Source organism: Semicossyphus pulcher, unplaced genomic scaffold (genome assembly GCF_022749685.1).
Source record: "Semicossyphus pulcher isolate SPU_LCO1_2020_fin unplaced genomic scaffold, fSemPul1.0.p SCAF_4, whole genome shotgun sequence".
NCBI classification, from domain to species: Eukaryota; Metazoa; Chordata; class Actinopteri; order Labriformes; family Labridae; genus Semicossyphus; species Semicossyphus pulcher.
This window is the reverse complement of record NW_027211715.1, coordinates 25,521,715-25,536,733: the sequence shown is the minus strand read 5'-3', so window position 1 is coordinate 25,536,733 and position 15,019 is coordinate 25,521,715. Positions and strand designations below refer to the sequence as shown.

At 42.4% G+C, this 15,019-nt stretch overlaps 1 protein-coding gene across 2 annotated transcripts; it reads right to left on the bottom strand.

The window, feature by feature from the left end:
* Positions 1 to 437: 437 nt before the first annotated feature.
* LOC138607509 (nuclear receptor subfamily 2 group F member 6-like) lies at positions 438 to 10,779 on the bottom strand. Of its 2 annotated transcripts, none has more exons than XM_069680129.1 (5): positions 8,992 to 10,779; positions 7,828 to 7,922; positions 4,057 to 4,391; positions 3,527 to 3,773; positions 438 to 2,748 (listed from the first exon to the last, which is right to left on the bottom strand). In XM_069680129.1, the coding sequence occupies exons 1-5, from the start codon at positions 9,258 to 9,260 to the stop codon at positions 2,474 to 2,476; spliced, it is 1,221 nt and encodes a 406-aa protein (XP_069536230.1). In that variant the 5' UTR covers positions 9,261 to 10,779; the 3' UTR covers positions 438 to 2,473. The 2 variants fall into 2 exon arrangements, with proteins under 2 accessions (XP_069536230.1, XP_069536231.1); XM_069680130.1 differs by having other exon boundaries at positions 4,057 to 4,388.
* Positions 10,780 to 15,019: the final 4,240 nt, after the last annotated feature.

Below are 15,019 nucleotides of genomic sequence, written 5' to 3'. Positions count from 1 at the left end.
TAGCTCAGTGTAGAGCAGGCGCCCCATGTAGAGAGGCTACAGTCCTCATCACACAGATCGTAGATTCAATCTGATCTGCCGATCAGTTGGTGCATGTTATCCCCGACTCTCTGCTCCACACATTTCCTGTCTCTCCGCAGCTGCGCTATCTGATGAAGGTAAAAAGCCAAAAAAAAATCTCTAATAAAAAAAGTTGCCTTTGCTGCTGATTAAACTGTAATTAAACAGTAACACAAACAGAGAACAAGCACATGAGAAGAAGTTGATAGTACTGCCACTAATTATTATTTCCAATATCTGTGAATCTGCTGTTGAGTTTGAAAAAACAGGAGAAGAATTTAACTGATTCATAACTTTAGTTCCTTTTCTGGTAGTGTTCCTGACTGTCACTTTTGTGTGCATTTCCTTAATGTTTAATACTCAATTCATCCACGAAGAAATGTGCATACTTTTATTCCTAGTTATGCAAAAATAACCATTCAGCCAAATTAACTTCTTTTGCATATTGGCATGGACATAGAAACATGCTTCTTTTCAAAATAAAGCTTAACAATGAATTTTTTTACAACAAAAAACACAGAAGATTCACATAACAAGCTGATAAAGTTGTTTGATAGTCACTGTTAAAGCTTTTATGGTATTCAGACTGATAATACAAACGTTTAAACAAAAACACAAACTTTGATCCCCACATTGTTTTTACTTTCAGTCTTTTAATTTGGCAAGAACAAAACATTTGTCACAATGAGCTGCAGAAAATGGCAAAAACACTCATGAGTGTGACTACTTAGTACCAACAAACACCATAACCTTTAAAACACATACAACACGTGGAGTACCTTGCATAAACATAATAATTATCTGAAAGTGACCTCTGTCGTGTGGCTTTAACACACTGCTTTTAAAAGGGGAACCACATTTCTGACATGAATCCAAATGAACTTCTGCTGCCTTTATAAAAGCAAAGAAACAGTTTGAGAGGAATCAGAGAAGCAAAGGTCACTTGACTGAAGCTTTCTGTAAATAAAATGTTTAAGTGTCCTCTTACAACAAACATTACATCTAAAAACATCCTCAAATATATTTTGGACAGGCAGGTCTACAGGGAATATAACTGTTCACGGTGTGTGTAAAAAGATACTTTGATCCCTTTATGTTTATCTTTAGCACATGAATTTACAATCTTTGTCTTTGATGTATAAAATATGAGGTAATAATGTCTGACAGGGATGTGACTGTCTGAGGAGCCAGGTTGTGTTTGAGTACACCTCCACTTCCTGTCGATTACAACTGCAAGAACAATAAAGTATAATATTCTTTATGAAAGCAATAGCTTAACAACTGTTGGGAAATATGCACTGTCATGCTGACGATGAAGTAGATATGAAGCTAATACCAGCAGCTAGTTAGCTTAGCTTAGCAATGAGACTGGAAACAGGTAGGACAGCTAGCCAGTCTTTGTCCAAAAGCTAATTAATTCCCCTTATAGCACGTCTTAAACTTGCTACTTTACAGATATTTTATTTGTATTTAATAAATGAAGATTTTATTTGGCTGAGAGCAGTGAGTGGATACTCCTGAAAAGGGAGTCAATAAGTTTTAGAGGTGTAATTCGTTACCTTTAAACCAATCCAGACTAGCTGTATATCCCTCTTACTGGTCTTATTGCTAAGCTAGGCTAATTTAAGCTAGCTGTAGCTTCATATTAACAATGGAGGCATGTTAGTGGAATCAATCTCATCTATATATGAAGGAAAGCTAATAAGCATATCTCCAAAAATGTTGAACTGTTCCTTGTACGTACAAAATAGTCTAGTACACACGGTACCTCAAATAGAACAATATGCAATACAATGCCCGTGCCTCTTCTTTGTTTTAACGCTGCACAAGGTGATACTTTGCTTCACAAATACAGTTGGTAACAAAGTCTGATCATTTTCCCTCATGTGAAACACGACACAACTTATGTTTGATCTGCAAAGCAAGACCCTGTTGTGACGACATAAAGCTCCAAAGCTGCCACTGAAGCTCTGCTGTGACAGTGGCACTGGTATGGCTTCATTTTGACAAAGCAGAGGGAAACACACAGAGCCTGGGTTCAAACTGAGTCACATTAGGGGTGATATGGGAGGAGGTAGTACAGGCACAAGGCCTCATTTTAGAGTCTGCACTTTGATTAAAGCCCTGTTTTTTTCTCCAGAATGAGACGAAGAGAGATCAGACAGAGGTCAGACAAGTGCTGCGAACATAAGTATAAAGACAACTTCACATTTAGTTCTCCTGAAAGCAGCTTTGGTTCAACTTCCACCAAACTTTACGGAGAAAATGTGGGAAAAGCCATCAAACCGGACCTCAAACTTCTGTGATCCCGGTTTGAATTTATAACATTCTGTTTATGCTTGTATATAATCTTTGTGAGCTCTGATTCCTCCCAGTCTGATCTCTGTCTGTCTCACTCTGGACTCAGCGGGGTTCACTGTCCCGGTACGTAGGGCCAGCTGATGGAGCTCCCTGATAGCTGCATGTCTCGGATCAGTGTCTCGATGGGCGTCTTGCCCACCAGTCGCATGAAGAAGAGCTGGGAGATGAGGTTGGCCGGCACGGCGCGCAGAGCCGGGAGGCGCAGCAGTAAGCGGCCGAAGCGCTGAGGCTGGTTGGGGTACTGCAACCTCTCGTACTCTGTCAGGGCGACCTGGGCCTTCTCCTGCAGGGACTCAACGTGGGCCGGGTCAGTCAGCCCGCATGCATCTGTAAGGCAAGGAAATATAAGTTTATAGGTAGGTTTTCCTGCTCTTTTTACTCTTGTGGCAGCTTTGCTCTTTTGTAAAGCTGCTTTTTTTTAAAATAACATTTCTTAAAAGAATAGTTTGACATTTTGGGTGAATCTGCTAATTTGGTTTTTTTTGCTGATAATTACAGTCGGTGATAGGATCAACACTTTCATATCTGGATGATAAATATGAAGCTGTAGCCAAACTGATAGTTAGCTTAGCATGAAGATTGAAAAAACGGGGAAACAGCTAGCCTAGCTACCTAACAGCACCTCTAGGGAAGTCACTCTACCTGGGAAAGAAAAAGTTAGGCACATAATCTCCAATTAAACCACAACCTATAATGTGTTAATTACTGTGATTGCTACCTGCAGGCTGGGCCAGGCTAGCTGTTTCCCTCTCTCTCCAGTCTTTGTGCTAAGCTAAGCTAACTGTCTCTGTTCCTCTGTACTGTTGTAATAGACAGATGTTTAAGTGTTTAAAATAGTCTCATTTAATAATTGGCAAGAAGCTTATGTTAAAACTGTTTCTCCTCTTTGACTGTCTCCCTTCAGAGAGGTCAGAGGTTACAATCAGTCAAATCAAAGATCCCTCAAGCTAAAAGGGATTTACGTCTCACTGTCCAGGAAGCTTGAACCAAGACTGTTTTGTTTGGGGTTTCTTCAACAACTCTAAACTGCCAGTTTACAGTATACACACACAGACATAGCAGCTATCATCACACAGATATCCTTGTAAAAATCGTCCAAACTCACCAGGTGAAAAGAGTGCAATGGCTTTGAGGCAGCTGTACTCGGCTGTGTCCACCTGCAGCCGGTTCAGCTTGTCCACCTGGTCCTGGAAAACCCGGACCTGGTCCATGAAGGAAACGACGCGCTCAGCTGACATGGGCGACGAGTGAAACCCTGCAGCTGCCAGCAGAGGAGCCATGTGTAGAGGTAAAGCAGACTGAGCTGCATTCAGGATGAACAGCTCGCTCCAGCTCAGCCTCAGCAGCGCCACCTGTAGTGTCGAGTTGAAAGTTACATACAGATACTTATAACATTGACAATTGCACATAAAGAAATAACTGCTTCGTTTTAAGAGGAAACCACTGACTTTAGAGTAAATAAGCATATATTTATATCCTTTTAAAAATGGTCTTAGACCTTTCGAGTATATTTACCTACTGTTTATGTTAGAAAGATGCTCTTACCATTGTATTTCTATCGTTATTTTAATATACTTTGGTTTTACTCTAATGTCTTACATCTCTAAACAACAGGTGTTGTATGTCTTGACTGACCTGCTCTGAGACTGGGAGTTCTGGGAAGTATGGGATGTTTCTGGCCCACTCGATGGTGCTGAAGAGGAGCCGTGCAGCCAGCTCACAGATGCTGTCGATGCCCATGACGGAGGCTCCACTCGCAGACGCCTGCATCTGTGCCTGACTGTACGGGGCCCCGTAGCGGCTGTTGGGGTACGGCTCAGCCCGGAGGAGCTGGGAGATCAGTTCTGAGACCGGCTGTCCGTTAAAGTAGTCCGCAGGGATGTGACCTGGTACTGGTCCTCCAACCCCTCCTGCCAGGGAGTTTGGACTGATACCTGAGTGAGATGGCGGGATGCGACCCCGCTGGACTGCTGCAGGAGAGAGGAAGGGGAGAGACAGCAGAATGAAAATCAGATGCAGTGACTAAAAAATGTTACGTGTCCTACAATCTTACACAATATGGTTTGGATATTGTCTTTTACAGTTATTACCTTGAAAACAAGGCAATGAGATAAATACAAGACTGTCCCTGCTCTCCCATTTTCATAACCTCCCTCCCCCTCTAATATCCATTAAGGCCCTAAGCTCCCAAAGAGCTTTGCAAGTTTGTGGTTCATATCCATGACTGCTAGATTCCTTTAAAGGAATTGTTTACCTTCCAAGCACGCTTACTTCACCTTTTAACTATTATCGCTTGAATAAAGTGTCAAAAAATGAGCATATTGAGATTGTCTATCACTAATTGCTTTTTGATGAAGATGCAGAAACATCCTCTAGTGCTAAAAGAGAGATTACATTTAGTGTACTGTTCAGCCTTGGTAGAGGTATGTGGCCTTCCTGTGGTCTAGATGCAGTAAATTAGTTTGAATAGTGATTTGTAGGTTTTGGGAAATTAATTCTGAAAGGAAAAATAAATGAAAGTTTTTTACTCTCATCATCATTCAAACTCTTAAAAGAACAATTTGTCACTGTTCTGTGAAAACTGTTCTCTGACAGTCTGATTTATGCAATGGGCAACAACATAAACGTACAATATCAAAGTAAGGAGTGTTTTTAGAGAGTAGGCTATACAGTGGGTTTATGCTGAAGACAGATGCATGTTGCCCCAGGAAACATGGCTCATGAGAGAAAACCAAAACAGTTAAGGCATGTTTAGTAAAACCAAAACTTTCAGCTGAAAGATCACAACATTACAGACCCTAAAACCTTAAGTCACTGAAAAAGTCTATTAGCAAAACAGCTTAGTTTAGTTATAGTCTTTAAAGATTATGATCTAATGGCATTAACCTAATGAGTTCTGTATCTGAGCTAAATGCAAAGCTATCTGCCCTCTCTGCACCACACATGCACCGTTTTGTATTGCAGTGAATATAATGTCTTTGCAGTTTTAAAGTAGTGTTTTTTTTTTTTTTAATAATTCCTTTCAAAAGGCCGGAGTGCTTCCTGGAGGCTTGAATTTCACCAAGGAGATTGCTGTTCCTGTCCGGAGTTTGGCTAAATATCTTGGACCGGAATTTTTTTTCTCTAACTCTACCTAAGTATTTTCGGTGCCTAAACCTAGCTAGCCGAACACAGCACATTAGTGAGCGAAGAAGCGGAACACTCTCGGGAAATGGTGTAGGAGGGGGGACTCTAATTAACAACACACAAGAGACGCTAGAGTGACGTAGCAGTAATTTGTTTGATAGCTTTCCCGTAGTTAAGCTAACACGTTTAAAAGGTTGTTGTTCTGGTTTAAACTGCTTGGAAAAGTAATAATACATTATTGCAAAAGTAATCCTGAGTTTTACCGCTAGTCTTTGTCGACTATTTCCGTAAAAACTGTCGGAGATTTGCCCTTATTTGCATACCTCATTACTTGTTGCTATGGACTCGAGAGAGCTTGCCACTGTGTGTGTGTGTGTGTGAGTGTGTGTGTTAAGTGTGCCCTCATGCTTGTCTTACCGGTACGTTATATCGTTATTTGTTTCACTGTGTGCTTTTATTAAAGGACTTCAGTGTAGCGTAACAACATGAAAGTAAGCTCCTTATTCATTGAGAACTTTTATTCTATACTGTAGAGATACTTTTATTCACATTTTAACCAGACACTTGATTATTTTTACTTTATTTCTACTGTACTACTGACTTCAACTTCACGTGTAACCACTGTAGGAGCACATATTATTTTGTTATGGTAGTACTGTAGTAGTATTTTATTACATATGCCGGCCACTGAGTGTATTAACTTGTCCTAAACACACAGATCCTGATTCCTGGTGTGACTGCTATTCTTCAGCAACCTCTCTACAGCTGCTTCACTTCAAAGACTGGGTTAAAGGTGAAAAAGACATTTCCAGGTAATGTGGAAACAGCACAACCTGCGTCACGGCCACAGTCAGCATGGTTCATTAATAACCAGGCCCAATATAACCCCTGGCATACTGTCACCTCAGTGCACTTTATGTATGGGACAGCTCATGGTATCCACTGACACAGACTGAAATACAAGTACAGTTAGGTATTAGGTGAAGAGAATACAATTACAAAAGGGTTTGAAATAGTTTGTGATGAGGTAATGAGTGAAATGAAACTACACCAGTGGATATAGGAATGGTCTCTTCTTACTACTATGAGCCTTTCAGAAATTCAGTAAAACATGCCTGTCATTAAATTGATAATTTTGAAGGGAAACACAGACCCTTTCAATGGGCTTTGACAGAGCAGAAAAATGGAGCAGAGTGAAGTGTTGTTGCTTTTTTTCTATTATGCAAATCAGCATGGCTGCCTTTAGTTCCCCTTAGTCCCTGAAGCTCAGCAGCTGCTGGGCGTCAAGCACGGGGGAGAAAACATGCTTTGGTTGACAGTATAAATATTTTGCTTTGGATCGCTGGCAAATGTCAGTGCCTGTTTCTGTGAAAGTAAGCACTTTTTCTGTGAATTATCTATTTTTTTTTATATTTAAGTATTTGATGAGTGTTTCTGTAGTTGTATTGGTGTGGGTTTGCTTTGCTTAATAGTTGTTTGTACATGAATCGGGGAGTTTGTTGTTATATAAAGAAGAGGATGTTATTGGTAGTGCTGGAAAGTGACTACAAACATTTACTCAAGTGCAATTATTTCAAATACTACACATTACAAATACAAGTACAATTTTGAGGTAATTGTACTTTAAACCCACCTCCTGTACATTTCAGGGGTACTTTTGCACTTCTATATTTATTTAACAACTTGACGGTCAAGACAATATTGCAAAAATATAAATGATGAAATATAGAATCAAACAATTCTATTTATTTAGGAATAATTAAAGCTGCAGTAATTTGGATTTTTGGCCACTTGGGGGCAGCACAACAAGCATTGATAATAACACTTAATAGATATCACCTTTCAATATAATTCAGGGGTTTAGGAGCCAAATTAGTTCATATGATGCAAAGTTTCTGCCCAACTCATCATGTCAGTGAAACATTCATTTTTATTTTAACTCTGTTTTGGTCTCCACCACCAATAAGGAAAATATCTCTCTCTTCAGCTGCCAAATGCACCGCTGTGTTCACCAGATAATCGCTAATGGTGTCTGTCTGCTGTTAGTTGTTTGTCGAGTTAAACTGTCCAGGAACAATTATAATGAGAGCAAACAAAAACAGAAAAGCCGAAGACGCCAAAATGGTTCACAGAGCTGAAGAGCACTCTACAGTCAGATGATGAGTCTGTATAAGTTTGTCACCATGAGTGACCCCTCAAACATGAAGATATGATACAGTATGGGAATATTTCTCCTCAAGCAGACACTCATTAATTCAACACATCAATGAGCTTTGATACCTTCTTTGCGCATTCCAACACGGAAACATTTCTTCAGACGACAGTATTGGCACTGGTTGCGGTGATGCTGATCGATTTGGCATTCTCGATTTGATCTACAAAAGAAACAAAAGACATTTCATATGAAAGAAAAAAAATTGTATATTTCTTTTCCTGAACTTGGACAAGAAATTCTTCTAAAAGCAGTCAACGTTAGGCAAGTTTCCAATAAGGAAGTGAAGTTTGCATTTACATCTTTGTCTCCCCCCGTCCCTCCCCCTCGCTGACCCCTGTCATGAGTGAACTGTGTGAGCCGGCGTTGCTGAAAGGCTATCAAGGCTGTGACCTTTGTAAATCATCGGCCCTACACGCCCTTGTGTTGCCTTTTACAGCAGGACGAGGTCTGCCAACGTTTCACAGAGAGCCCTTTTCAGCTCCTGGACATGACAAAAAACCGAATGAGAGGACACCTTTCACTCAGAGTCTCTGCATTATTAGCTGGAAGAAATAACTATATTCAGAGGCTGAGAGGAGCCTCGGTAAGAGCGGAGAATTGAGTTGCAGCATTGTGTTCCTGCCGTGAAGAATAATGGTTATGTTGACCTTCTGAGGCAATTCATCCTCCTCACATGACTGACCTTCAGGGCTTTCATTTCTTTTTTTTTTCTCCTGGAGCTGTTTGTAAGATGTATCCAAGGTTAGAACATATTATTCTGGAGTGAGAAATGAAGTAATCAGCTCTCTGCTGCATGAATGTTAAGGACTATATAATGGCCTTCCTCACTGTAAAGCTCTGCAGACATTTAATAAATGGTTTAAAACACACTCGAATATAGTTGAACACAGATATAAAGACTCTTTATGTGCTTATGAATGTACTGTAATTATATTTTCTACTTTAAAGTGGAACCCTAAATTATTACTACATTTTCATCCGTTATCTGTTAACCTCCACCTATGAGTGCCACAATGGTTGACAGCTACACTAGTAAACACTTATATTACTTATATATTTCACTTATATTATGAACCATGTATTAAATGCAAAGTCAAATTATCAGTACCAAAAAGTGGTCCCACAAATAGAGCGAGCAAAAGACATAAAATGTGTGCTCTTAACTCAGCATCAGCTGTTAAACTATGAGCACAATAAGACTTCAGTCTGAACCTCTGAGCAGTCTTTACCTGCAGGAGTAGTTGAGGTTTCTCCTGATGCTCCTCTTGAAGAAGCTCTTGCAGCCCTCGCAGGTGAACACGCCGTAGTGCTTCCCGCTGGACTTGTCCCCGCACACCACGCAGTCCACCACGCAGGCCTTGTCCTCGTCCCCGACGTCCACATCGCTGCTCCCGGCCTGAGGCGAGCCGTCCTCTTCCTCCCTCCTCAGGTAAGCCTTTTCCCCCAGTCCATTAGTGTCCCCGTTGGGGTTGCCCCATCCCCCGCTCACCATGGCCATATTCTCTGAGACACGCCGCCCTGAGAGTGGATCATACACAGACCCGCCCTGTCCCCCAGCTTCAGACTACACTCAAAGTCTAAAAAATGTCTCCAGACAGGAAAAACAGAAGCTCCAGGTTGAATTAAAGGCAGGGTTTGTCCAAGAAAGTAGGATAAAAGTTGTCCCGTGCTCTCTCGTGTTGACCTTTCTCCCCTTTGCCGTCTGGTTGGAATGACCCGGAGGTCCTTGCTGGAGTTGTTTTTTCTCTCTCTCTCTTCTTTAATCCCTCTGCTCTCTCTGTTCTTGTCTTTCACCCTTGTGTTCTCTGTCCTGACCTCCGATCAATGGCTCCCGAGTTCTGAGAAAAACTTCACACACATTGAGCGGTTCAGAGTTCAGGCAGGAGAAAAGGGTGCAGCCTTGCTCTTTTCACAGGAAACAATAAATTACACCTCTCTCTCTTTCTCCCTCCCTCTCACTTTCTCTCTCCCCCCCCTGGAAGAAGTAAAAAAAAACACCTCACCTATCCCTAAGCATGGTGACAAAACCGAATCCAATCCAAAGGAGGAAGAAAGCTCTGCCCCTCTTTCACTGCACGACTTTCTCCCAAAAGGACAAGCGAGTGGGAGGAAAATAAAACACAGCTCTCCTTCAAGCAGGGTTAAACTGCCCTGCCCTCTCCTCCAACTTATAAACTAGTCCAACCAGTTCCTGGCGTGCAGAGGTGTTATCTGCTGATCTGAGGCAGTTCTAGTCCAGACTCACTCTTGACTTGTCGCAGCTGTTAAAGAAGCAGAGGTGATGAAGAGGAAAAATACGATTTGAGTCATTCGTATGTTCCAGAAGAAACAAGTTTGGAAAGCAGCTTTTGTTTCTGTTTTCTCAGAGTAGACGTCCACAACACCACTTCAGCTCTTAAACACAATCTACATTTCAGCTCAGGAACATTTCTGTCCTTTATAAATAGCTGAAAAAGTTCCTTAATTTTGAAACAAGAAGCAAGAGAGACAAGACTTTCTGTCTCTGTGGTCTCAAACTCATCAAACAGTCCTCTTCTTGTGTGTTTGTGGTGATTTTTTTTTCTTGTGGCTCCTCCAACTCTTCAGACTCTGTTCTGTCAAGAGGCTCAAATGTCACAAGAAGAAGAAACAACAACACCCCAAAACAAAACCAGACTTTAAAAACTCCTTCGTCGCAGTCTGGCCTCCTCTCAAAGTGTTGTCTCTCTCTTCTTCTCTTGTTTTGTCAGTGCTTGTCCATCCAGCAGTAACAACCAGAGGCCAGAACCTCTTTTGCATTCCCTGTCAGCGAGTCAGGGTGTACTGTTGCACTCTTTACAACTCTGCCCGTCCGCTTTTTTTTTTCCTTCTTCTTCTCTGCCTTTTTCTCTCCGTCTGCCCCGGCAGGAATAAATTAGGCAAACAAGCGCAGGAAAAACACGGTCACAGAAGTGAAAGCCAGACGCTGCAGTGGAGAGCAGCCCAGAGATAGCCTCCTCTCCTCTCCTGCTCCTCTCAATCCCCGCTCTGTGTCTCTGCCTCGCTCCCTCCTTTAGGGAGAGTGAGCGTGTGTCTGTGTGCTGAGGGATTTGACACTGCTATTCAAGCCCTGCTGTTGCCATGGTGCTGGATGCCTTATAAGGCCGGCGGAGTCAAAGAGCACACACACACACACACACATAGAAAGAATGCCTGGCTGCCTGACTGGCTGCCTGTTCCCCCCTGACCCCGGGCCGGCCTGGGAGCAAAGGGGCAGTTAACCCTTACACTGCTGTAAGACAAAGATGGAGGGGGAGCAGGGTGTGTGTGTGTGTGTGTGTTTGGGGGGGGGTCTCCGGTCGACACACCGCGAGCACATGGCACTCACACTCATGTTCTCCACTCGACTCTAATCCCAAAGAATTCCTTCGACTCTGTTGACCCAACAATAACAGGGAGGGCCTGTTGTTGTTCAGCAACTTGTCAAAAGGTTATCTGATACGCCCGGCAGCTCCTTTTCACACCTGCCGCACACACTCACAGGTCCGTGTGTAGGATGCCACAGATCCTGCTGACCTTCTGTATCCTGGATGGAGCTGGTTGTGTTTCTGTGTGCACTTTTTAAATGGCTGACAAGTGTTTGTGTGTGCACATAAAAAAGTCGGACCTTCAGGGAAGAGTTAAAAAAGAAATTTTGAGAGACGATTTCAAACCAACCTTGAATCACTACTGAGAGATTCTGCATTTCACTACTAAGGGCCTGAAGAAGGTGTTAAGTAAGAGGTCAGGGTGTCTGGGTGGGTGGACATGCAGCACACCCCAACTTTCACGCAGGAAGCCAAAGTGAGCTCCCTACCATCTTTAACCTTAACCTGGTGATTTCGATAAACACAATCTTTCCCTGACCTTAAATCATATCGTAGCTGCCATGCGGAGAAATCCAGGCTTTAAAAACATTGGCACGGGCCATAAATCACTCTGCCAACCATTAATGTAAAGCAGGCCTTCCAGGAAACGCGGTTCACAGACTGCACTTCTAACGCAACTTTCTTGTCTTCTGACCATTTAAAGTGCTTTACGCAACATGCAGCATTTACATATTCATACACAAAATCATACACTGCTAGCATATGTGCCAACCTGCAAATGGGGACACAAATAGACTTACTATTTGCTATGCCTTTGCGAGTAATTTGGGGTTCACGATCTTGCCCAAGGACACTTGAACATCTGGACAAGAGGAGCCTCAGATCAAACCGCCTGTCTTCTAATCAGTGGTTATCCCGCTCTACCTCCTGAGCCACAGCCGCCCCTAAAATGTAAAAACCCTCGCCAAGATGACCCTGATGCAATCTTTAGAGTTATTTCTTCAGTTCTTCTCGTGCCACAAAAAATATTACACAACCGTTTTCCTACCCAGTCTCCTGGATGTTATGTGGCCAGGATGTTTCTTCATATTTCCTAAAGTCTAATAGCGTCAAATTCCCTCCACCGACACCTTTCCCATGTCAGAGTTTGGGGTTCTGCTTCAGACCAGCTGTGCAGAGGTGGGAAAGAATGCGGGGTTTGAACCTCTCTCTACTTGACTGCTTTTTTTCCCCCATTCTTCCTCAAAACTCCTTCTGTCACTTTTTCATGTGAACAACCAAGTGCAACACTTTGACACACAGACAATACACACTTGATTTCTAATGCTGAACATATGAAGTGTGCACCAGATGTAGAGAGGTGTTCAGGATCGAGGATGGGATTACCGACTACAGGACTTTGGCATGTGACCGAGGGTTCACATCCTGATTCCTGCGTGCAGTTAGGTTTAGGCCACAGAAGCACTTTGGTTGACCTTGCCATCGCCTAAACAAATCGCGTTTGCAAAATAGACTTGAACTTCACAGAAGAGTTTTTCATTTCCAAGGGTCCTCATTAATAAGTGCAGACCAAAATGCCTCTTGGCACCAACCTTCTGTCAAGTTTATAATATTTTTGCACTTTAGCAGATTTAAGTTGTGTCTCAATTCAGGGGCTGCAGCCTTCGAAGGACGCGGCCTACAAAGGATGAGTCATTCGTAGCCTGTGTAGACGCTAAGGCCAGACTAAAATGAGACGGTCTGGTCTACGGAGGATTTCCTGTTTGGTGCTCCAGCTGTTCCCGCCCTTACCCTTGTGGCACAAAGCGCCGCGTCCGTCGCCTAGCAACAGATAGCTAGCTAACATCAAGTAATTGAAGACAATTTTTCGTTTTTTTTTTATATATATATTCGTATCTATCTATTCGACTGAGTTGCAACCAAAAACTTTTACATTTAAAGTGTGTTCCTCGGCGCTTTGAGAGTTTGCCATCTCATTTCAATTGGCGCGCAATGAATCTCGGGATACGTCGGACCCCAATGCGCCCAATGGATCCTTCGTGGCCCGGGAAAAGGAGGACGCATTCAAAATGGGACAGCCTTCGACACGCCGCTGTGACGCAATCGACCTTCAAATACGTCCTTTGAGGGATGCAGCCCCTGATTTGGGACACAGCTTTAGAATGAAGAACTTTTTTAGGAGACACGGTTGCTATTTTTAGAGACAGTCTGTAAAACGTCTAAAAGACGAGTAAGCTGATATTTATGTGTAATATTGGTGGATTGCCCCTTTAAGTAAGGCTAAACTATCCATGCCGCAAACAAAAGCATCTTTCATGTTTTACAATCCTAACTGTACATATTTGCAGTGTAACTCGTGCATCGTCTTGGCAGTCTTCAGAGCTCCTGAGGAATTTCTGTCCTGCTTTGTCAGTCGTACCCGCAGCTTTGTCATGTGAAGGTCTCCACGAAAAAAGGGAGGACAAAATAAACAATCAGAGCCTGCAACCAAGGTTTCCAATAACAGCCTCCAAACGCAGGAAAAAACCTCACAGAGGAGGTATTCAGTGCTGCATGCCGGCTTAAAAGAGCCTCTGTTTACCCAAAAAGTGTTTGCTCATCACATGGTTTTACAGGAATTCCCCCGAATGACAAAACATTTCTTCCCAGTGGTCTTCAGAAGAATATTTTGCCTCTAAGACAACGTTTGAATGTCAGCGGAGCAAAGGGTTTATTGTGATAAAAACGGCCGACAGGAAGGGGAAGGATTCCTCTCACTGCAGTTTCGTCAGTGAGGTTAACTCGGCCTTTAAAATGTGAGCAGAAGGTAACTTTAACCCACATCCGTCACAGCCAGGCTCATTGTGCATGGATAGGCCTTTTGTTTGGTTAGGAGGTTATCAGGGGCCAAGCTTAGCTGCTGTACGTTGAATTAGTGCCTTTTTTAAGCCTCTGTGTTTCAGCAGGGGTCAGACCATGTGGGATTATATTTGATATTTAATCATAAAAGAGCTTCGTCAACTTGACTTTTAATATATAAAGATTTGTATGTGGGTTCTGTTTAAAGAGTCCAACTTAAATATCCGACGTCTTACTTTATCAGTTATTTTAAAAAGCACTCAGCCTGGTTTTAGTGTAAGAATACTTGTTTGAGAAAGGGATAAGAAGCCTTTGATGGTAAGATAATGTCCAGTTTTGCTTTTAACTGTTGAATTTCTCATTTCTCAATCTCCATAAAAATTCAGACAACTATGTTGCATTTTCATTTTTGCATTTTAGAGTGTTGCAAATTAAATGGATTCATCCCATATCAGGAAATTCACAACCTGAACCCATGAAGCCAGGACCACTTAGGGTTAAAATATGTTGACTGATTGTAAATTTAAAACATACATCTTGATTTGAAATATACGCAAAATATATTAAAAACATATCCTCTGGTGAACAAGAAAGTACTAATCTTGGAGATCTCAGTTTCGTTCTCTTTGGCGTCACCTATGGCGATAAACGGTAATTGCAGGAGCACACTTCCCAGATATCCAGACAGTGTTGCATGTGTGACGTCCACGGTTGGCTCTGGTTGTAACTCTTGATTTTTTGACGGTGGCTTTCCTTTTCAGACTGTTTGCCTTCATCTGAGCGTCGAATTTGTTTCTTTTTCTTTGGATCTTCACTTATTTTTGAAGTTGTATCTGTAGTCATCGATCTTTTCTTCGTTTGTTCAGCCATAGTAGATTACTGTTTACTCGCAACACTTGCAGAGACCAGAAAAGCAGCGGCTTAGCTCCGCCTACCCTCTCTGGCAGACCAACCACTGCTGGGTGATGGAAAACGCGTCACTAACTGGGTGTTGCTTGTGATTTTTTCTGTTAAGTCGCACCAGACAGCCAGTCTGTAATACTGCAAATGCAAAGGCTTTCATCAGTGGGCCATAGGCTCAATCACCAATGTG